Genomic DNA, 24,369 nt, shown 5'->3' with positions numbered 1-24,369 from the left:
ACCCTGCAGAGCATATGCCAATAGTTTATTTCTCTGGAAAAGATAGAAACAAGGGCCACGATCCAGAGACACACAAAAGAATCTCTGAACCGAGCAGCTCTCTGCGAGATGCCTCCGGACTTTAAGCCAGGCCAACTTCACTGGGGAGCCTCAGACAGAGGCAGGCGTCATCCCTCCACCTGCCCCTTAAAAACCCCGACAGCCACCAACTTCCAGAACCCAATGAGAAGTGCAGGTACGAAGGTTCAGTGACAGCAAATTCCAGGCCTCAAGGGATAGGGGATGGGCCTGTCCCTCTCATGCCCCCGAGTCCCCGTGGGAACCTGGAGGTCATGCCCACAAACTGCCTTCGGCTGCCACTTAAGCTCTTTAATGATCATGATCCAGAGATACACAATCTCTGAACTGAGCAGCTCTCTGCAGAGATTTCTCCACACCCTAATTATTTAAACTTTTAGAATTCCAGGAGCACACAGCCCTCTTGTGGCCGTATGACATCTTATACTATTCATAACAAGCAATGCAAAAGAGCATGGGGGAGACTGTCAGCCAGAGGCAGGGGGACGGGTGGGACTGGGAGGGATACTGGGGACATTGGTGGTGGAAGATGTGCACTGGTGGAGGGTTGGGTGTCTTATCACTGTATGACTGAAACTCAAACAGGGAAGCTTTGTGACTGTATCTTACGGTGATTAAAAAAAATTTAAAAAATTAAATTAACATTCTGAATAAAAAATAGTAATGTGGAGTTCATGCCAAATTGAATTAGCTTAATTAATGGCTGAATAAATAGTAGTACTCCTACATTAAAAAAAAAAGAGAAACAAAAATAAAAAGTCTTAAAAAACAAAGTGAAAATAAATGTCAGAAAAATCAACTTACAGTTTTTCCAATTCAAGAGTCATCATGAGGATGTTTTGGACTGGTCCAAGCGACACTTGTGTTGCTCCCATGTCTCTGAGGGAGAAAGCACAAGCATGATGAGAATCCAAATACAGAAACTCTAGAGTTAAATAGATGAGATTAAAGAGGCATAACTTTGATTCTGGCTTCGCTGTAAAGCCAGGTCAACTGCTTACTCTAGACCATAATTCCAGAGAGCTCTTACAGAAATAAGAGATTTCTCTATCATCAAATTCATGACAATTTGGTAGACTAAATAAATTTCCTTCCTTCCTTCCTCCCTCCCTTCTTCCTTCCTTCCTTCCTTCCTTCCTTCCTTCCTTCCTTCCTTCCTCCCTCCCTCCTCTCCCTCCCTCCCTCCCTCCCTCCCTCCCTCCCTTCCTTCCTTCCTTCCTTCCTTCCTTCCTTCCTTCCTTCCTTCCTTCCTTCCTTCCTTCCCTCCCTTCCTTCCTCCCTCCCTTCTCTTGTCTCTTCCTTCTCTTGTCAATTTAGACTTCTCTTTCTAAATTGCATCTACTTCGTTTAATGTTTCTTTTTCATGTGAGCTGGGGGTGGCCTTGGATTTTGGCCACATCTGGCAGTACTTGGGAGATATGTTGGGTGCTGTACTTGTGGGTTGCTCTGAGTAGAACTCTGGGGAACACATAAGGTGCCAGAGATTGAATCCAGGCCTCCAGCACCCAGTGCACAGGCTCCAACCACTCACCTATCTGGTCCTCTTTTATTTACTTTCTTTTTTAAATAATGTTTACATTATTACTCGTTATTTTCTGGAATAAATAATACTTCTACACGCATCTGTATGTTTCTTATCTATATGTACTCAACATTGCTCTTTTCCTCTTTTGGCTGTTACCCATGTACATTCTTTCTTAATGTTTTCCTTTGAAAAGAAATCTCATTTCAACAATCCAGTATTAAAATTAAAAATATAACTTTGAAATTCAATGCAAGACACATAATCTATGACAGAAATGGAGAAAAATAAAGACAGCAAATCATAGCAGAAATCATATGAGCTACAAAGCTATTACAATACTTACAGATATTTTAATGCTGGTAATTGAAAAAGATATGAATCTTCAATAGCTGTTAGAGGATTATGACTGAGAATTCTAAAAAAATACAATAAAACGAAAATTATCTGCATAATCAGTAAGTAGGATTGAAGTTTTTATTTATTTTACTGGCATGGAACTTGAAGGTAAAAAACATTATTTTCTGTGATTATCTATAATCACACTTAGAATCCATAAAGCATTCCCCCTCCCTTTTTTTAATCTTTTTTGGTCACGCCAGTGATGCACATGGGTTACTTCTGGCTCATGCACTCAGGAATTACTCCTGGTGGTGCTTGGGGGACCATATGGGATACTGGGAATTGAATCCGGGTCACCTGTGTGCCAAGCAACCGCCCTACCTGCTGTGCTATTTCTCCAGCACTAAGCATTCTCCCTTTGGGAAACACTCAAGTCTCTAGATGATAAAGTAAAGGGGAAACGGGGGGTGGGGTGGGTGGGGAGGAGTGGGAAACAAAACAAATCTACCAAAGAAAAATATATATGCTAACAAATTTTCCCAAGTTGAAAACCCTAGGAATAGGGGCCAAATAGTACAGCAAGTGGGGCACTTGCCTTGCATGCAGCTGACTTGTACGTTTCATCCCTGGAATCTTATATAGGCCCCAGAACACACCAGGAGTGATCCCTGAGCACAGAGTCAGGAGTAAGCCCTGGGAACCACTGGGTGTGTCTTCCCATCACCCCCAAAGAAGTAAGAAAACCCGAGGAGTGATGATGTCTGCAGGAAGTCCTTGCTCTGCAGCAAATATTATTTCTTTTTCTTTTTTTAAAAAAAATTTATAATGTAGGAGTACTGCTAGTTATTCAGCCATTGATTAAGCTGATTAAATTGGGCATTAGCTCCACATTACTTTTTTTAAAATTTTTTAATTCTATAAGTTAGTTCACAATGTTTGATTTCACTCAACATTCAAACACCAATGCCACCACCATTATACCTTCCCTCCACCAAATTTGGGATGTTTCCATCCCAAGCCCTGAACCCTGTCACAAAGCACAACCGAAGTAATATATTTTGTATTGTCTGTTATGAAGAACTGCTGAGCATTCTTACAAAAAAGTGTTCATATAGGAAACAGTGTGAACATTGTTCTATTTTGGCAGAAACCATTAAGACATTCTGGAGGATATCACTAGCATGTGGTGTGAACTTTGGTATACATATCTGAAAATATGTATATATGCATATATATATTTCCCCATATTTCCCCATATGACTTATTGCCTACTATCTGAACTCCATCAAATGTGGTGTGGTAATTATGGAGAATGGGTAGGAAGTGTTTTATGACGTGTTGTGCTGCCACTTTTGCCGCTGCACAATCCAGGAATATGTTTGCTCATAGGTGAGGCACAGCCCAAGCGCATGGGGCATAAAAAGTGATAAACAGGAGAAGAGATGAACAGGAACTTCCTCAAAAAAGAATACAAATGGTCAGGGACCGAGAGATAGCATAGTGGGTAAGGTGCTTGCTTGGATGCAGCAAACCTGGGTTCAATCCCCAGCATCCCATATGGCCCCCCAAGCAACATCAAGAGTGATTACTAAGTGCAGAGTTGGGAGTAAGCCCTGAACATGGCCAACTATGGCCCAACTCCCAGCCCAAAAGAAATACAAATGACCAAAATGCATATGGAAAAAAAGGTTCTATATCACTAATTATCAGAGAAATGAAGATCAAAGCAACAGTGAGATATCATCTCATACCACAGAGACTGGTACTCATCAAAGAGAACAACAATAACTAGTATTGACGAGCATTTGGGGGAACAGGGCCCCTCATTCACTGCTGTGAGAATGCTAACTGATCCAGCCTTTTTGGGAAGACAATATGGACATTCCTCAAAACACTAAGAATTAAACTTCCATATGACTGGCAGAGGAACCCAGGTGTGCGGGACCCGGGGCTTAGATCTCCAAGGCTGCTCGGATCGGGACTAGGCCTCTTGCACCCAGATTCTCCATTTTCCAGTAGCTAGACAGTCACACCCAGAAATCTCCCCCAACACACACACACACCATGTAATCCCTTCAATGCAAACATCCAGAGAATATAAAACCAAGCTTTCTGAAGCGTGCAGATGCAATCACACAACATCTGATAGCCTAGTTATCCCTCTTGGAAAACCTGGCAAATTACTGAGAGTTTACTGCCATTAAGGAAAGCCTGACAAGCTCCGTGTGGCGTATTCATATGCCAAATACAGTAACAATGATGGGTCTCATTCTCCTGACCCTGAATAGCCTCTAATGAGGCACCATTGGGAAGGACAAGTAAAGAGAGGCTGCTAAAATCTCAGGACTAGGATGAATGGAGACGTGACTGGGCCCACTCAAGCAAATCATTGATCAATGGGATGACAGTATATACATACCTCGCAGAAAGCCCGGCAAGCTACCGAGAGTATACTGCCCACTTGGGCAGAGCCTGGTAAGCTACCTGTGGCGTATTCGATATGCCAAAAACAGTAACAATAGGTTCCATTCTCCTGACCCTGAAAGAGCCTCCAATCATTGGGAAAGACAAGTAAGAAGAGACTGCTAAAATCTTAGGGTTGAGAGGAATAGAGACGTTACTGGTGCCCGCTCGAGTAAATCGACGAACAATGGGATGACAGTGATACAGTGATGACCCAGAAATTCCACTCTTGTGAATATATCCTAAGGGCCCAAAAGCACAATGCATAAAAGACGTCTGCACTCCTAGGTTCATTGCAGCACTATATACAACAGCCAAAATATGGCAACAGTCCAAATACCAACAAACAGATGACTGGATAAACTATGGTATAGATACACAATAGAATATTACCCAGCTATAAGAGGAGATACAGTCATGCAATTTGCTGCAATGTGGATAGATCTGAAGAGTTTCATGCTGAGTGAAATCAGTCAGAGGGAGAGGAACGGACTCAGAACCATCTATCTCAAACTTTGTAGGGGAACCTCAAATGTCCAATGCCACGGAAACAAAGAGCTGAACTGATCTTCAGTAGGAAACTTGCCACTGGGGCAGAGGTGGGAGATAAGTTAGTGAGGGGAACAGTAGGACAATGAGATGGCTGGAGAAAGCGCCTGGTACAGGGGCAGAGGGGGCGTGGGGGAGGGAGTGGGGGAGATGGGTGTACAGTGAGTAGGGCACTTAAAATTCACAGCTCCCAAAGTGAATTTTAAAATGACTATAATAAGCATGAGAAGATAGTTAATGTCTTGCCATTAGCAGAACATAAATCCAAGCCACAATCAGATACTACTTCATACCCAGTAAGATGGCTAAAAGCAGACAAAAGTGCAACCAGGGTGATGGAGAAATTGAAATCCTTATGCACTGCTGGTGAAAATATAAAAAGAGGCACTGCAGAAAAGCTTGATGGTCCCTCAAAAAAGTTAGCCATAGTTACCAAAGACTCAGCAATGTAATACCTGGATATGTGCCCAAGAAAAATGGAAACGTGTAAATACTCAAAAATGAGTATTCATAGTCGAAAAATGGAAGGGGCACCTGAGCACATGCTTTGCATATCAGTACTTTCTCTGGCTGACTTCTTCTGCATTTTAAAATGTATGCGCACGCCTAGCTCATTCATTGCCTCTTTTATATTCATGACCTTATCTTTATGCTTTATGGAGTAAACTGTGGCAAAAGGACTAAGAAGTATGACTTAGAGGTAAAACACTTGTCTTGCAGGAATAAAATCTGAGGTTCTATCCCCAGCCCGGCAAATAAAGGAGCAACAGTTTTTATCAATCTCAGAGGGCATGACTGAGTTGGGGAGTTCGCTCAAAGTGGCAGAGCAGATGCCTGGCATTTGCGAGGGGCTGAATTTGACTCCTGGTATAATCAGATCCGTGAGCACCACCATAATTGGTTCCTAGGTCCTTTGGACATTATTGGAGAATCCTATTTAAAAATCAACAAAAAGAGGGTTCAAACAAACAAACCAAAAAGGGCTGGTGTAAATGCCTTGCCCAAGGGGGTGGGGTGGGCAGGTTCATGGCACTACATGGCCCCCCTCAAGCACCCCCTCAAGGCCCAGCACCCCATGAGCACTGCAGGGTATAGTCCAAAAACAGTAAAAAAGACTGATCTCTTTCAGTGACTAAAAACCTTTCTTTGGGTTACTGGGCCACACCCAGCTGTGCTCAGGGCTGACTCCTGGCTGTGCACTAAGGGATCAGCCCCAGTGGTGCTCTGGGGAGCACATTCAGTGCTGGGGATTACATATGGGTCAGTGACGTGCAAGGCAAGTGCCCTCCCAACTGTACCATCTCTCTGGCCCCAGGCAGTATTACTTCAAATGCCCTTTTGAAATAGATCTTATCTGGGGACTCCGGCTTGACCCCCTCACTGCAAGCATTCAGCCTGGAATTCAATCCCCCGTGTCACCACATTGGCTGAGTGAGATTCCTGGCAGCTCTGGGGGGGTCTGAGTCTTGCAGCTCTGCCATTCCTTGTCCCTGGCAATTGTTTACCAGTTGCACTGCAGTCAGTCAGAAGGACCTTAACATCACAACAAAAGAGGCCCAATCCCTGGCAGGCAACACTACTAAAAGGTGTGGAAACACTGTTGAGTATGCTACCTCAGGATAGAAAAACATTCAAAAGGACACACGAACACACATTCTTCGCAGCACTCAGTGCAATAGCTAAGATACGGAATCAACGTAGGTGTCCAACGACAGGTTTGTGAAGATGTGGAATAGATATGCAGTGAAATACTATGCAGCTGCAAGAAACGATGAGATCGTGTAATTTGCTGCAACCTGCTAGGAACCAGAAGACATCATATTGAGTGAAGTCAGATGAGGATAGATAAAGGATGATCTCACTTCTCTGTGGTAGATAGAATAACTGGATGAGGGAATGCAATGCAGTAGAAGAGGATGGCTAGATCAGTCTTGACCCCAGAGTACAGGGAGGAGAATGAGAGCAAAGCAAAGAAATCAACAGGTGGTAGAAGATAAAGGGCGGAACAAGGGCCAGGGCTTTATTTTACCAATGATATGGGAAAGTGGTATAGCTCTCTACCCAAAGCACAGGCTCAACACTGAAAACATGAGCCTTAAAGAACCACCACTGGGTCAGAGCAACAGCCTAACAGGTAAGGCTCTTGCCTTGCACATGGCTGAACTGGCTTCAATCTCCAGCAACCTATATGGTCTCCTGAGCCTGTGAGGAGCAATCCCTGAGTACAGAGCCAGGAGTAATCCCTGAGCACCATTGGGTGTACTCCCCTGCCCCCCCCCCCAAATAAACTATAACCACTGAACCTTGAAATGTGCCTGTCAATGTGGCAGATTGGGTGTAGGAACACTGGTGAAGGGAAGTGTAGGAACACTGGTGGTGGGATTGGTGTCAAAATATTGTATGCCTAAAACCTAACAACCATGGTGGAAATGCCGACTGGTCCACTCTTTTTGGAAAACAATATGGGCATTCCTTAAAAAACTAGAAATTGAGCTTCCATACGAGCCCACAATACCACTTCTGGTAATATATTCCAAGGGTACATAAAAGCACAGTAGAAATGACATCTGCACCTGTGTGTTCATTGCAGCAGTGTTCACAATAGCCAAAATCTGGAAACAACCAAAGTGTCCGAGAACAGACAACTGGTGAAAGAAACTTTGGTATATCTACACAATGAATACTATGCAGCTGTTAGGAAAGATGAAGTCATAAAATTTGCTTATAAGTGGATGGTCATGGAGAGTATCATGCTAAGTGAAATGAGTCAGAAAGAGAGGGGCAGACAAAGAATGGCTGCACCCATTTGTGGAATATAAAATAACATGAGACTGATAACCAAGGAGAGTAGAGAGAAGGGCCAGGAATATTGCTCTGGGTTGGAAGCCTGCCTCATGAGCTGGGAGAGAAGGCAGCTGGAATAGAGAAGGGATCACTAAGTCAATGATGGTTCGAGGGATCATTCGAGATGGGAGATGTGTACTGAAAGTAGATTAAAAAAATCAAATGCGACGATCTCTCATTATCTATATTGCAAATTATAATGCCCCAAAGTATAGAGAGAGTATGGGGAACATTGCCATAGAGGCGGGGAGGGGATTGGGATTGTGGAGAGGGAAGATACTGGGGACATTGATGGTGGAGAAAGTGCACTGGTGGAGGAATGGGTGTTCAATCATTGTATGACTGAAACTCAGATATGAAAGGTTTGTAACTGTAGCTCACAGTGATTCAATAAGAAACAAACAAAACCCCAACTCTCAATAACTTTGTAAATCGTGGTTCTTTAAATATATTTTAAAAAAAGAGATGTGCACACAGTGGACTTCATGTCTGTCCCCCAATCCCCCAGGATACCTGAATGAACATGGATACTTAGTTGGGGACAGAGTCACACTGTCCTCTTGCTAGGGACCACAGACCCTGTAGTGGCTTCCATCCCAGGTCACTGTGGCTGAGCAGATGGCTCTCTGCCAGTGGGCACGGTGGAGTTCAGTCTCAGGAAAAGCAAGACCCCCAAGAGACACATGAATCCACTTTGAAATTCAGGCAACGAAGGTCTTTGCTGATCTTTGATATAAAAGAGAAATGGTGCACAAGAACCATGCCAAGAAGTGGCGCCCCTGACAAGCACAGGTGTGAACACTGCTCTTAGAATGTTCTTGTACACGAATAGAAGAGCGACCCCTGGTGGCTGTGTGTGTGAGCTCCCCGCCCCCAAAAGCACAGAGGCCTTTAGCAAACATCAGCCCAGGGGGCAAATGCCTGGCCCTGATGTAGGATTTCCGGTGAGCACCGCAACTGAATATGAGCATCACAGCCAGGGTGTATGACCCTCAGACATCTCGCAACAATAAAGATGAGGAGGAAAGGTAAAACCTGTTTGGGGCTGGGGGGGGGGGCGGCAGCGGAAGACTAAAGGGAACAGCTGGACCACATCTGGGTGATGGTCAGGTGTGACCCCTACAGTGCTCCAGCAGCAGTACTAAGTTGAAATAGAAGATATCTCCCTATAAGGATGGGAAGGAAAAGACACACTTGGGAGACAGTTCTTGCTGAATGTGACAAACTTAATTTTCTAACAATAACAAAGAAATCAGTCACCCCTAAACCATTCCAAGGTCCTGAGCGGTCTTCCTCTTTAAGGTAGAAGCTTTTGAACGGTGAGAAGCTGCTGCCAGGATTTCAGTACATACCCCAAAGTGATAACAATGCCTTAGAGTAAGCTCTCGTGTGGACACTCATCTAAAGACAGGCCATTATGCTATATGGCTGGGAGAGCGTGAGGGCTTCGCTGTGACCCCAGCTCCGTCTGCCTTCACAGTGCAGCTCCCCACCTCACTGACAATCTCCACAGTGGGGTCAAGCGGTCAGTAGGAACAAGGTTTGGGTTTCCTTTGTTCTCTCTTAGTACTTATGTCTTGGCAAAATACTGATGTTCCACAAACAAGCCAGAGTGTCCACTGCTCTGTCTGAGTAAGGCATCGCCTTTCTACTTTGTCAAGTCTGCAGTTGCTACCATCATGGAACTTGTACCGATGAAATGACTAAAAGAATTTTTTAAACAAGTCATCAGTGTAGACCTGTGTAGGTGAATGAAGAAACACTTGAAATTCAGAAGGGGAAAAAAAAGATAGTTGGGGCTGGTGCAATCGTACAGCAGGTACAGCAGGTAGGGCATTTGCCTTGCACACAGCTGACCTGGGTTTAATTCCTGGCATCACATATGGTTCCCCAGACACCGCCAGGAGTAATTCCTGAGAGGAGAGCCAGGAACAAACCCTGAGCATGGAGGTATGGCCCCAAAATAAAAACAAAAGAAAAAAAGAGATACTGAACATTTAGGATTAGCAAACACTGTAGGATTTCCATAACATACTTCATTCCTGATTTCATCTGTAAGAGATGTGATTATCACCCTTTCAAAAACAATGGCATCTTATTAATATTTTGACAGTTTATGGAAAATTTATTAATTTACAGTTACAAATTATTATGGCATATTGAAGGTGATCTGTTTTTCATTCAACTGATAATGTACTCACCACTCAATGTTTATTAATATAGATGTTTCATTCAAGAAACTCACTGAGTGATAATTACCCAGAACCCAGGAAGAATTAAGGTTTTTGTGGGCCCTGAATTTCATCTAGTTTATCAAAATTCTGTTTAACAAAATAAATAAAATGCAAAATTATGAGTATAAAAATTGTTGGGATCTTCCCTGAGATCTTGCAAGTAAGGTTTGGAGTTCAGCTTCCTTTAATTCCTTATCAATTCACCTCAGATGGGTCTTTTTGTTTTGTTTGTGCTTAGGTTTGGGTTACACCTGGCATGCCCTCAGCCCACTGAGCTCTATCTGGTTCTCACTTCGACCTTTCCCCAGATCTATTTAATGCAGGGAGTAAATTATGATCAACGCAGTTTCCAATCAACCCAGTCATTTGTCAGATAGGTAATAAAAAGACCTAACTGAAGGACCAGCATCCCTTGCCTTTGGAAAGAGATGTAACATTATTTCCTCTTGTTTTTCGGCCACACATAGCAGGGTGCTCAGGGCTTACTCCTGGCTGTGCTCAGGAAGAGCATGTGGGGTGCTGAGGCTGAACCCAGGTCAGCCATGTGCAAGGCAAGTCACACACCCACTGTACTTGCGCTCCAGACACAGAGTTTTGATCACGCAGGCAAATTGTATGTGAAAGGAATGAGCTTGGTCATTTGGAAAGATTGGGCCCCAAAGAAAGGAGTCCACCCCCCAACACATTTGGGCCCCAACACATTCGGTGCTGGGGTGGGTGGGTAGTGCCATACTTGGTGTTTGGGGCTTACTCGGTGCAGTGCTGGGGAACCATGTCGTGCAGGGGCTTGAACCTGGGACTCCAGCACCTAGAGTGTGCACCATCTCCCCAGACTCCATGACAATCTGCTGAGGTGACTGAATTAATCTTAAGAGTTAGTTCTATTTAAATCACATGACTGGGATGATCATTTCTTTCCAGGTATCTATGATTCTTTCATTACCTTTTTCTCTCATTTGAGAGTAAAATTTCAATATATGCAATACAAGTAAATCATCACCTTCTCCATTATAAATTCGTTGGGTTTTCTTCTCATTGTTTGGGGACCACATTTGGAGGTGTGAATGGGAGTGACTGCTGGCAATGCAAAGCTCAGGCTCCAGCTCTCTGAGCTGTCTCCTCAACCTCATTCATGATGAGTCCTTCTCAGTACACCACCCACCATTATCTCCAGTGTCACCCCACTATCTTGTTACCCTGCTGTCTGCACTAGCAGTAGGGCTCTCATGTTTTCCCACCAGCATCTGTCTTCTTTCTTCCAGTACTCAAGGTTCTTGGTGACAAACACCCTGCTCTATTCTTCCATATAGATAGGCCTGACACTCAGAAGAAATGGCACTCTGTGAATGTTCTTGAATGTCTTAATTTTTATGAACTAAGATGCCATTTTCCCCCTGCCCCCACTGTCTCCTACAAAACTATACCGAAACTGGGGTTCTTGTGATGCTTGGTATAATAAAATGCTTAGTAAAAATGTGGCATTAAAGGCACTGAGGTGACTATAATCTCAAAGCCTGCTTCTTACAAAACTGGTCTGGGCTGGAGTTAGCACAGTTAGCACTGGAGTTAGATAGCACAGCGGGCAGGGCGTTTGTTTGCCTTGCATGTGTTCGACCCGGGTTCAATTCCCAGCATTCCATATGGTCCCCTGAGCACCGCCAGGAGTAATTCCTGAGTGCATGAGTCAGGAGTGACCCCTGTGCATCGCCGGGTGTGACCCAAAAAGTAAAAAAAGACAACTGGTCTTCAGGGTTCTTTCCCACATTGTCAGTCAATTAAGGATTGGTGAAGGGGAGCTGCTACAGGTGGGCACGTGCAGGAACCGTGACCCCGACCCAGACACATTCCAACCCCTCGCCTGCCTCATCAAATCTGTCTGCCGGGGGATCAACTCAGGTTTATACCCATGCAGAATCACCGAGCTGCCTTCCTGCCCTTCCTTCATCTAATCTGCAGGAAGCTGTGTAAAACTGGATTTCTGAAACACAAGCAGGTGAAGACCCTTTTTCAAAGTCAGACTGAAAGGAGGATCTTCCGCTTGAGTACAGAATTCCCTTTAAGCCTCTGATCTGAATTTTGATCTGCTTGTGTTACATCAAATCAGAGAGAAATCAGAGGGACCTTTTCACCCAAAGGGTATAGAACCACACGCTTCTTACACACGAGTAATTAGAAAAGTAAGTATAATGAAATTAGACAACAGCAATGTTGGTTTTTGGTTTTTTTGTTTGTTTGTTTTGCTTTTTGCGTTTTGGGTCACACTTGGCGACGCACAGGGATTACTCCTGGCTCTGCACTCAGGAATTAATCCTGGCGGTGCTCAGGGGACCATATGGGATGCTGGGAATCGAACCCGGGTCGTCCGCGTGCAAGGCAAATGCCCTACCTGCTGTGCTATTGCTCCAGCCCCCAGCAATGTATGTTTGATGAATGCTTTTCACTCACTCTGATGTAACACAAACACTTTTGGGGTCACAGAGATAGTTTCAGAGATGGAGCACATGTCTGCCATGTATAAACCCAGAGTTTGATCCCACCACACCACAGAACTCCAGGTGCCTCCCATGGCCGCCTTCTAGCTCAGCTGGCCAGTGTGATGCCAGTTTTGCCAGGAGTGATCCTGGATCCCAGCACTGCCAGGTGCGAAGTCTATGGAGTGTTTTTACCATAGCTTTTTACCACCTTTTACCACAGCTCAAAGCTTTATAGTGACCGGGGCTGGAGCAATAGCACAGCGGGGTAGGGCGTTTGCCTTGCATGGGGCTGACCCAGGTTCAATTCCCAGCATCCCATATGGTCCCCTGAGCACCGCCAGGGGTGACTCCTGAGTGCAGAGCCAGGAGTAACCCCCGTGCATCACCAGGTGTGACCCAAATACCAAAAAAAAAAAAAAAAAGCTTTATAGTGACCACAGTGAATTCACTTTATGTATATATTCATATATATTTTTTTCTTCAAAAGAATGTTCTAGAGTATTAGGGAGGGAACTATGCTAAGATAGATGTTCAGGAACCCTTTGGCTTCACCATGTAAAAGAAGCTACCAGCTAGGAATAAATCCATAACTCTCCTTCCCAGCCAACTCCCAGTAAAAACTGTTATACTTACTTCTTCCCGGCTCTTTGTTGCATACATTTAAGTGGTTAGGAACTTTGCACATGAACAGGAACCAAAGTTGGAATTAAACTGGGAATTTAAAGCCTCATTCACAGTTCAGCGCCGTACCAGTGGGAATCACAAGACAATGCTAACGAATACGTTTCTGTTAGTGCTCGCTCCAATAATCATTAATAAAAAAAAGCAAAGCATGCCAGGTGTCATGCAAATCTCTTGGACTCTTTGTACCTTAGTTTCTTCATTTGAACAAAAAGAACTGGATCTCAAGACATACTTACTAGAGTTCACACTGGCCTTATACCAGTCAGGCAATAATGACTGCATGATGCTTTTATGCACAGTGTTATTATGTATACTTATCTGCTTTTTGACTTACATCTTATGTAAAAACTGCATTCCATGCCAGGCCTGAAACGTTCCAAAGCTCAGTTCGGTGATTAAATTGCAACTAAGATTCCTACCAAAGAAAACAAAGAAAAAAAAGATAAAAGCAGCAGCAGTTTTTAGAAGAAAGAAGAAAAAGGAAGGAGGAAAAGAAGAAAGAAGGGGTTGGAGCGATAGCACAGCAGATAGGGTGTTTGCCTTACATGCGGCTGACCCAGGTTTGATTCCCAGCATCCCATATGGTCCCCTGAGCACCACCAGGAGTAATTTCTCAGGGCAGAGCCAGGAGTGACTCCTGTGTGTCGCCAAGTGTGACCCAAAAAGTTAAAAAAAAAAAAGAAGGAAGAAGAAGGAACATGAAAGAAAGAAGACAGAAGAAGGAAGAAGAAAAAGGAGGAATAAGAGGAAGAAAGAAGAAGGAAGAAGGAGGAAGAAGAAAGCGAGGAGGAAGTAGAAGAGAAAGTGGAAGTGGAAGAAGAGAAAGAAGAGGAAGAGGAAGAAGGAAGAAGAAGAGAAAGAAGAAGGAAGGAAAAAGAAAGGAAGAAGGAAGAAGGAAGAGGAGGAGGAGGAAGAGGAGGAGGAGGAGGAAGAAGAGAAGAAATAATATTCTTTTTCTTTTTGGGTCACACCCAGTATTACTTTTAATTCACAGAACCACAACATTTTATGCGCTAAACATCACTGTGGAAGACCTAAGCTTAAGGTTTATTCTTTGATGATTATGATGCTGTGGGGGCATTAGACACAAAATAGCAAATGCTTAACAAATACTTAATTAATTTCTCTATAACAGGGATTCATGACTTCAGCACTACTGCCACATGGGGGCTGGATAGTTATGGGGGGGCTGTCCAGTGCATTGTAGCTATTCAGCAGTGTATCTGGAGGCATCTGCTCACTACGTACCAACAGCATCATTATAGATCTGACAATTAAAACAATAAAAAAAAAACCCTCAAGGCACTATCAAGGGTCATGTGGGTACAAAATCATCCTGGTTGAGGGCCACGGTTCTATTGTTCACATTGCTCTGACTAGTAATTCTCATAGTAATCCTTACTTACAGGCAAAATGGATTTGCTGTACAGTTTTCATAGCTATTTATAATGTTCTAATAATATTCAAATGAATAACAGAATCTGACATTTAAGTGTTCTAAAAATTCCAAAAATAATGAAGCATATTTTTAACTTACATATACTGCAGATATGGTAGTTCTTCAAATGTACGCCTTTCAATAAACTGTATTTTATTGCAGGATAAATCTCTAGGAAAAGGAAAAGGAAAATATTTCTTCAATTAACTACCAAATATCTAATTTTAGGAATAACCAGTAGAAGTCAAAATAATATTGAATGAGTAGATTTGAATGTTCCAGAACTCCTAACCTTGCTTTCAGTTCAACCACAAATCTTCATGAATAAAATGTATGATTACTTGGTTCTAATATTGGACTTTAACTTTTCTCAGAGCAGAGAATTGATTCGGTGATTTTTATGTTCTCAATGACAGATGGAGTTCAATTTTTTATCTTCATGTAAAATTCTATATTTAATATAATTATTTCAAATATTCATATGAATAATCTCACGTTTATATGCATTCCTATTTAGCTGCTTTCTAGGCTAAAAAATGGCCCATTTTCATATAATTGAAATGAAGTTACTCCTTTCAGCCAGAACTTAATTTAGAATTAAACTTTTTTTTTTTTTTTTTGCTTTTTTTGGGTCACATCCAGCTATGCTCAGGGGTTACTCCTGACGGTGCTCGGGGAACCATATGGGATGCTGGGAATTGAACCCGGGTCAGCTGCATGCAAGGCAAATGCCCTACCTGCTGTGCTATTGCTCCAGCCCCTAGAATTAAACTTTTCTATCATAATAGAAATTGAATTTTTGGTTCTATATTTTCTGAATATTCCATGAATTTCACTGCTTTCATTGTACAGTGGTGGAACAAACAAAATCATCACAGTGCTGAATTTTTATTTGATTACAGTTGACTGTTTTATATCTATGAATTCTACTTAAGTTCTTTCACATATGACCAAGATGCGTATAACTATCTTCTAGCTCATCCCTCTTTTTCCTCTTGCCTTCCTTCCCTTCCCTGGCAGTGCTCAGGGCTCACTTCTGACTGCACTCAGATCACTCGGGGGGGGGGGGGGCTCAGGGGACCCTGCATGGTGCTGGGGATCAAACCTGGGTCACCCATGTGCAGAAGCAAGCCCCTTACCCCTGTCCTATCACTCCAGTCCCAGGCTTTCCTTTTCTGACCCACAATGCACACCGTCATATATTAACTTTCCAAATAGTTCTCAAACACCAGTCTCACTTGGGAGCTGATTGAAGATGCCTGTTCTCCAATCAACCTACTCCAAATCAGCTGGAGCAGGAACTGTGGTGGGGGGTTAACAGGCCCTCCAAGTGATCTACTGCAGGCCTGAGTGACCCAGCGCAGGTGGGCACGAGGGAGCTCTGCATGCTAGCCCTGGCTTACAACTCCTGGGTCTAGGTGTCTACCCTCTTTTTTGGTATTCTGAGAGCATTGTGGTGTTTTTCCTGTGTTCTACCTTTCTCCTACTCTCTTTTTACAAGATTCTGTCCAAGATGTCTGTCTGACAATAGCCCAACAATTCCTACAACAGAACTCTCCTCGTGATAATCTCCCATGTTCTTAATACTACTGCTATAGAATCACTGTTTTAGCCAAGTATTTCATATTTAAATGTTTGTTTAAGTTCTAGATAATTTGGAAATATGCTGACATAGGGTGTTAGAATGTTGTATTGCAAATCACAATGAGAAAACTAAAGTTTTTTTAAAAAAAATCTGGGCTAATGGCATTCAAGTTCTTTATTTTCTTGTTCAATAATTCAGGTTTATTTTCATTTTTTAAATAATTTTTTTATTAAGCCAACTTTTTAAAGTTTTCTATAAAGGCTAGAAATTTAAAAATAATAATATTCTAGATTTTGCAGAGCATATTTTTATGATTTTTTTCATTTGCAGAAAAACACAAACATCAAGTTTATAAACACAAGCATAGTTTGAGCTTGCTCTTCAAGCTGTGCTCTCCCGTGTGTCTCGCTTGTAGAGTCTATGTTCCTTGGCTTATTCACTTGCACTCTGGAAAAGCCGGTGCTCTCTCTCCAACATCGCCCTCCTTTCTCTCCTCCCACATCTTCCTCAGCACGTTTCATTCAATAAAAACTAACCTGCTTCACTGTTGCACCTCTTTAAGTTCTTTCCTGCAAGGGACAGGCAGTGGACCCATGATGCCTGTGATGAGGTTGGGACTGCCTTCCCTTTCCTGCTGGTGCAGGCTGGCAGATGTACTTTGGGGGAATAATAATACTCAAGAAGAAATTCCCTAGCCCCAAAATAACTCAAGGGCTTGATGATCACATCATTTGAAATGCAAATCCTGAATTCTTGGAAGAGAAACTGAGGTACCACCAGGATGCAAAAATCCAAGGCCCCACCCAGAAAAGGCTGGTCCCCCCAGAAAAGAAGTTACACAAGAATCCATGAGATTATAAAGAGAACATCAACAGTGCAAGACATTCCTGTGACAACACCCAGCCTAAATTTTAGTATGCAAAACTCCAGGAAAGAACAACCCTTTTGGAAGAATTGAATAAAAGCACCTCCTGAAAGTCCTCAGGGCTTGCTCTTCAAGCCCTGAATATCTCACCTGCTTCTTTCTCTGTTCCTTTGCTTGTTTATTTCCACTCTGGAGAGCCTGTGTTCTCTCTTGAACACATACTTCTTAATTTCTCTCCCTCACATCTTTCTAAATAAGTTTTAATAAAAGCTGTCTTGCTTCATACACAAAATTAAAAAAAAAAAAAAAGAACATGGGGCTGGAGCGATAGTACAGTGGGTGGGGCGTTTGCCTTGCAGGCAGCTGACCTGGGTTTGATCCCGGGCATCTCATATGGTCCCCCCAGCACTGCCAGGAGTAATTTCTGAGTTTCCTGAGTGCAGAGCCAGGAGGAACCCCTGAGCATCACTGAGTGTGATCCAAAAAACAATAAATAAATACATAAATAAATAAATAAATAAATAAATAAATAAATAAATAAGTAAAAATTAAAAAATAAAAACATGAACATATTTGCATAGATCTTTGTTTTTATTTAGTAGTGCTCAGGGGCTACTTCAGGGACATTACTGGGGGGTCAGGGAATGCGGAGCCCAGAACCTCGTTCTGCTGGGAAACCAACCTGGGCCTCCTGTTGCTAAGCATCACACTCAACATTTGTGCAATCTCCCCAGCTGACAAAAACAATTCTTAAGTTAATGGGCTATGTAAAACTGGACCATGCATTGGTTTTGATCCATGGGGACATAAAGGAACTCTATATTAACATAGAGGAGATGGTATACTAGCACTCTAAGTTAAGTTTACATGGGTGATGCAAATATAAGTACTTTTCATTTATTATTAAAGTTTAAAGACAAAAACAATTCTTAAGTTAATGGGCTATGTAAAACAGGACCATGTGTTGGATTGGATTCAGGGGACATAAAGGAACTCTACATGGACATAGAGGAGATGGTAAATTAGCACTTACTTTAGGTTTATATAGTAAAGTTTGAAAAAAAACTCTTGTGAAGCAAGATAGTTTATACTGAAAGAAACTTTCTTAGATGTGAGGGGTGGGAAAGAGAAAGAATGTGTTCACGAGATAACCTGGAATTCTCCAGAGAAGAAAAAGCAAAGAGTCATGGGGACAAGTAAGAAAAGTACATGATCCAGGGAGAACATGGGCTTGAAGAGTAAGCCTAAAGTTTTTTCTATATATGTACATATATGTATTTATATATATATGTACATGCAAATGTAATTTAGTGCCAGAAATGACATGAAAGGTTTTTAATGCTAGAATCATAAAACTATAGAATTGTATTGCTGGAAGAAAAAAGATTAACTTGTACACCCTTTGTTTTATAAACAACAGATCTAGAAACTCATAAATAAATGATTAACTTACAAGTACTTGAGGGATAGCAGGCCTTCAAATGAATCCTTATGTAATTCAGTCAAAGAATTGTCACTGAGGATTCTGAGAAATGGAAAAATTATTTCTGGACCAAAATGCAAAATAACTATGACTATTTACTACATAGGACTAATTCTTACACATAATAATGGTGCTTTCTAAAGATCCCAATTCTTATTTAACTTGGGGATAGTGATCTCTGTTTAGGCTCTTTGCTTTTTCCTCACTGATATCTATCCATCATGCACACGAACATAGCTATTGACTCTTCTCACCAAATAACCTCTACAAAGCATATTCTCTAGGTCACAAAATGTCAGATCTAAATTCTGGGTGACACCAGAACCACAGAATTGCCACTCCCTCCTCTCTTCCCAAACATTACTCTGGATACCCCATGAAGAATGAAATTAAGTCTGTAAAGAAAACCCTTTGAAACTTAACACCATTAATTTTTTTTGTTCTGGGAATTAAAATGAGCACAAAATGCACATGACAAACACTCAAGAATTATTGAGGCCAGAGCAATAGTACAGTGGGAGGGGTACTTGGCTTGCACATGGCTTACCTGGGTCAGCCCGGGCAACCATATGATCCCCCAGGAGTAAACTTTGAGCCCAGAACCAGTGGCTGTGCACCCCCCAACACGAAAGAACAGTAAAGCAAAGGCCCCAAGACATATTCCTTACAAGAAACACAGCTTCATAGAGGACCCTAGTGTGGCCCTACCAATCACACCCTCCTCTGTCACACGCCCCTGACTTTAATGAGCATTTGTTATTTTGGGGTTTACTTGGTGCTTTGTTTTGTTTTGGGGCCACATCCAGGAGTGCTCAGTGGTTAATCCTGGCTCTGCACTCAGGGATCATTTCTGGTGCTGCTCAAGGGACCGTATGGGGTGCTGGGGATCAAACTCTGATCAGCAGTCTGCAAAGCAAAGAAGCCTTTCCAGAGGCAGAGTTTGTCCTGGTCCATGGACTTGGGTTGTCTTGGACAGGCAGGACCAGAGGGCAGGAAAGCTAACCAAGATTTTCAAACAAAGACTTGAAATTCGGCTTCCCTTCCCATCAAGTGTCAAAGGGCGTCTCACCACACTGTCTGCCACCATCCCTGGCCCCAGAACTGGAAAGCTCTTACTGTCTGTTGGGGGATTCCCATGATGGAAACCTACAGTTCTTACCAATTGTGATTTGGATTCCCTGCTCCAATGTCCCCTTTTGTTTAGAAAATTCCACCTTTCAGAGCTAAGGGTAACCCCTGAGCACCACTGGTGTGGCCCTAAAGCAAAATTGAAAAAAAAAAAAGAAAAAGAAAAAAATCCAGAATTTCCACTTTTTTAACACTTAGCAAAGTATGCAAGCGATTTCTATTTGTAGACTTTCTCTCTAGGTCTAAGGTTCATAGACTGGATGAAAATAAACACACTGGAACAGTCTTTGTTTGGTTTTGGTTTTGATTTTGGCTCACACCTGGCTGTGCTCAAGGCTTATTCCTGGCTCTGTGCTCAGGGATCACTAATGGCAGGGCTGGAGGGCCCTATGTGGTGCTGGGGAGTGAACCCAGGTAGGCCACGTGCAAGGCAAACACCCTACCCGCAGTACTATCGCACTGGCCCTAAAATGGTCATTTCTCACATTATGAATGTCAACCGACAATGACAGATTAGCAATATCATTCATTTGGCCTCTAATAGAAACCATAGATACTTTTCACATTGCATTTACTATAGACATCTCAAACTTTTGGTTTTTCATCAAAAATTTGAAGTTAGTTGTTAGACATACAGGTGGTTGTTAGATATACCAATATGTATTATTTAATATGACGAATCACAAAATCCCGTTAATCATCGATTTCTCGGGTGGGCTCAGTAACATCTCATTTCGACCTTTCCCTGAGATCTTAGAAGTCCATCTTGACTCGGCCCTCCTAACAGTGTTGCACTGGGGGCTCTTCAGGGTCAGGGGAATGAGATCTAGCTTGTTACTGGATTTTGCATATGAATACACCATGGGAAGCTTGCAAGGCTGTCCCATGTGGGCAGGAAACTCTCAGAAGATTGCCAGTTTCTCCCAGAGGGAGAAGTAGGCTAAAGATATTGCATGCGATATTTAATATACTCAAAGAAAAAACCTTATAACTGCTATCAATCATTTTTTGGTGGTCTGTTTTCTGATTCTTATATATGCATATGTATGTGTGTGTATAAAATTAACTCTACTTGTTATAGAATGGAAAACAAAAAGACATTTTAAATAGGATCTTGGTAAACTAAAATTTTTAAAAGAAAAAAACCATTATAACTAACAGAGGTTGTTTTGGGACATGAGGGGAGAATACCTTTTATCAGAGGTATTAATCTTAAATTGTATACTAAGGAGGATTTCTTTTTCTTTTTGGGTCACGCCTGGCGATGCATAGAGTTTAGTCCTGGCTCATGCACTCAGGAATTACTCCTGGCGGTGCTCGGGGGACCATATGGGATGCTGGGAATCGAACCCTGGTTGACCACATACGTGCAAGGCAAATGCCCTACCTGCTGTGCTATCGCTCCAGTCCCACTAAGGAGGATTTATGGTGCAATTATTTTTTAATATTCATATTTGGAGAGAATATACTCACAGTTTCTCAACCCAAGGGTATGCCTTCCATGTATTTCCATCAATGGAAGAAATAGAGTTTCCTTGGAAATTCCTGTGAAGAAACACAGTTTACAGTCTTGAAAAGGTAGGAAAAGAATGAACAGGCTAAGTAAAAGAATCATGGAAACACAGAAAACACCAGCTTCTTTCCACAGCTATCAGCTTCCCATTTTGCCCAACTAAAGACATGATGTGGGGCCACTGGTCAAACATTGAAATATCTCACAATCTGAACTTCCTAATTCCTGGAGTAGCTCAATAATGCCAGCTAGTTAGCATGTAAGTCATTTTTCCAAGCTCACACCTATTGTAACTCCTCCTGTAAATCAATAGAGAAAGTTTAATTTCATAATTATACAGAGAAATGAATAAAATTACCAGCAAATACATATTTAAAAATATTGCCAGAGACCACCAAAGATTTTGGTCAATGTTCTCTGTTGAAATTTCGAGATAGTAGAAATTTCTAGATAGAGACTAGGGAAATGAGAAAATGAGGGGGACTAGTGAGGAGAGATATATTCAACATACTTCACCAGGAAAAGAACAAATCACAAAGAATGACCTTCAGTGCGGGGAAAATGCACAGGAAAGAGAGTAGAAGAAAACCCAAGATGGTAACAGGAGTTACTGTGCGGTAGTCACACAGGTGGTAGAGTGGGAAAGTGGGATTTTCACGCATTATCCTGTTAACTTTACTGACCTATTGTAACAAAGAGAATATGTTCATGAATTTACACATGTATAGATGAATGCAGTTGGTGGGAGTGTGGGGTGGGGGTGGGGGAGGGGATGGTGCTCAGGATTTACCCCTGGCTCTGGACTCAGGGTCTATCATTTTTTTTCTGTGTCAATAATTTTTAATTAAACTCCTGGTGGTGATGGAGGGGGACCATATGGGGTGCCTGGGATGAACCTGGGTTGGCCACATGCAAGGCAAGAGCCCTTGGTATGACTGTGCTGTGACTCTGGCTCCCTGAGTTCAGTTTTAACCACTAACTCTGTGGATCACTTTGAATCTAGTTTTGTCAACTTCCCCCAGCAACATGTGTATATCAACTGCAAACATGTATATAATCCAAATATAAACCTAATAAGTTTATGCACACATTTTCAGGTGAAAATGTTGAAACAGAAACCTGTGCCATCAACCTAGTGGACATTTCCATCAAATCTTCTGGCTGCTTTATGATGCCTAGGCCACAAGTTGAGGGATCTGTTTAAGGCACAGATTAGTAACTGTTTCACAGGTATATTACTTATCTCCAAACACATAAGTCATACCTAACATGCACCGTTTTTCATAGGCCAAGCACATCAATCATTTTTTAACCTAAAAAAGATGCCTAGACGCGAAAGCGGCTGCGCGAGATCCTATAATATTCATTTTCAGCAATGGAATACAAACTATCAAATGGTTCCTTTTTTGCAGGTTTGATTGTTGGGGGAAAATTCCAAATAATAACAGTCAGTTCTCTGTTGAAATATTGAATGTATCCAAATTATAGAGAGAATAAAGTGAAGATCACTGGCCACTTTAGTGCGGGGGAGGAGCGAGGGGGGTAGATTGGGGTTCTTGGTGGGGGAACAGGTGCACTGGTGAAGGGATGGGGGTTTGGTCATTATATGACTGGGATTTAAACCTGAAAGCTTGGTAACTTTTGTCATGGTGATTCAATAAAATTAAATAAATATTTAAAAAAAAATGCCTGGAACTCAGTGTGTCTCATCAGACTGGCTGTCCCTCCTACCTACTATATTTCCACCTTAACACCATTATCATTCTCTCAATAAGAACACAAACTTCAATCATATTGGATTTTTCTCCTTCCTTCTCCCTCAACTGGGCAGTTACTAACTTTGATTGGTTCTTTCTTTGTAATGTCCTCAGGATTTTCTTTGTATCTTTTTGGGCTTTGGGGAGGCTCAGCCTCTGGTGCTCAGGGACCACCCTTGGCTCAGTGCTTTGGAGGGGTCACTCTGGTGGTGCTCAGAGAACCATGAGGTGCCAGGGATCAAACCCTGGGTTCCCACATGCACAGCCTGTGCTCAGCCTTTTGAGCTCTCTCCCCCATCCAGGATGTTTTTCTACTCTTGCTACAATCGCTTATTCAGCCCCTTCTCACTTTACTCCTAGAGTTTATTAAGAGCACATTTGGTCTTTTTTCAACCGACTTTCCTCTTAGATTTCTCTACATATAGAATCTAAAACGATTCTTATTTATCTCTCTTGCTTGAAAACTTTCAATAGCACTCTATACCTCACAATGCAAATTTCAAACCCCATACCTGATACTTCAGATTTTTCACAAGCATATTTTCATTACTTCCTAACTCAGTTCAATTTTTTTTGCAGGGCATGGCACATCCAGCAGTGGTCAGGAACCACAATCTGATGATGATCAGGAGCCATACGTGGTGCTGGGATTCAAACCATGGTAGCTGCCATTGCCACATACAAGACAAATGCCTTAGCCTGTGTACCACCTCTCCAGCCTCTAACAGATATTTATTAGTCTGCCTGTTTTTTAAATCCCAGAACTTTCTAGAGCTATGCTTTTTCTTAGACTTTACTCTCCCTTCCCCCACCCCCACACACTTGATTTAACAAATTACCATCAACCTCTAATTCCCAGCTAAAGTTGCTCCATGTCAGCTCTCTGCAGCTTTCCCCAACTGAGGAGACACTGTACATTTTTGTGCCTCTGTTGGTGCTGCCTTTCCTTTTGTGTGTATTCCCTTTCTCCCCAACAGCATCATGTTTAAGAGCTGATGACATATTCTTGTGGCTAGGTTGGGGGAAATGGATGCTTTCTATGAAAAGTCGATGTAAAAAATTTAACTCTGAAATGAGAGATTAAGTAACAATAACAGACAGCATTCATGTATATGCTAGTTCCCAATTTAAGTCTATAGTTTTGTGGGGAGCCACACCCGGCAATACTCAGGTGTTACTCCAGGCTCTGCACTCAGGAATCACCTCTGGTGGTGCTCAGGGGACCCTATGGGACGCTGGGGAATCAGATCAGTTGGAACAAGTGCAAGCAAATGCTCTACCTACTGTACAATCACTCTGGCCCAAAGTATTTACATAGATTTCTTAAGTATTACTTTGATTGCCATTGGAGCTGGCTAGATCTCACAATCAACCCTTCTCCACCACCTTGGCCTCATCTCCATAGGGATT

General features: G+C 42.4%; 1 protein-coding gene across 1 annotated transcript in view; it reads right to left on the bottom strand.

Moving 5' to 3' along the window:
* LOC129403297 (leucine-rich repeat-containing protein 37A2-like) overlaps window positions 1–24,369 on the bottom strand; it is a 120,296-nt gene that overhangs the window by 20,838 nt on the left and 75,089 nt on the right. Inside the window, exons 8-13 of the mRNA XM_055129978.1 lie at window positions 21,163–21,234; window positions 18,532–18,603; window positions 14,728–14,799; window positions 13,525–13,605; window positions 1,947–2,018; window positions 883–957 (exon numbers count right to left, since the gene is read on the bottom strand). Of these exons, the coding sequence (XP_054985953.1) occupies window positions 883–957; window positions 1,947–2,018; window positions 13,525–13,605; window positions 14,728–14,799; window positions 18,532–18,603; window positions 21,163–21,234 (444 nt within the window). The remainder of the gene's footprint in view (window positions 1–882; window positions 958–1,946; window positions 2,019–13,524; window positions 13,606–14,727; window positions 14,800–18,531; window positions 18,604–21,162; window positions 21,235–24,369) is intronic.

The sequence above is a fragment of the Sorex araneus genome, chromosome 3 (genome assembly GCF_027595985.1).
Source record: "Sorex araneus isolate mSorAra2 chromosome 3, mSorAra2.pri, whole genome shotgun sequence".
NCBI lineage: Eukaryota > Metazoa > Chordata > Mammalia > Eulipotyphla > Soricidae > Sorex > Sorex araneus.
The sequence above is the reverse complement of the archived record's forward strand: the minus strand, read 5'-3'. Positions and strand labels throughout refer to the sequence as shown.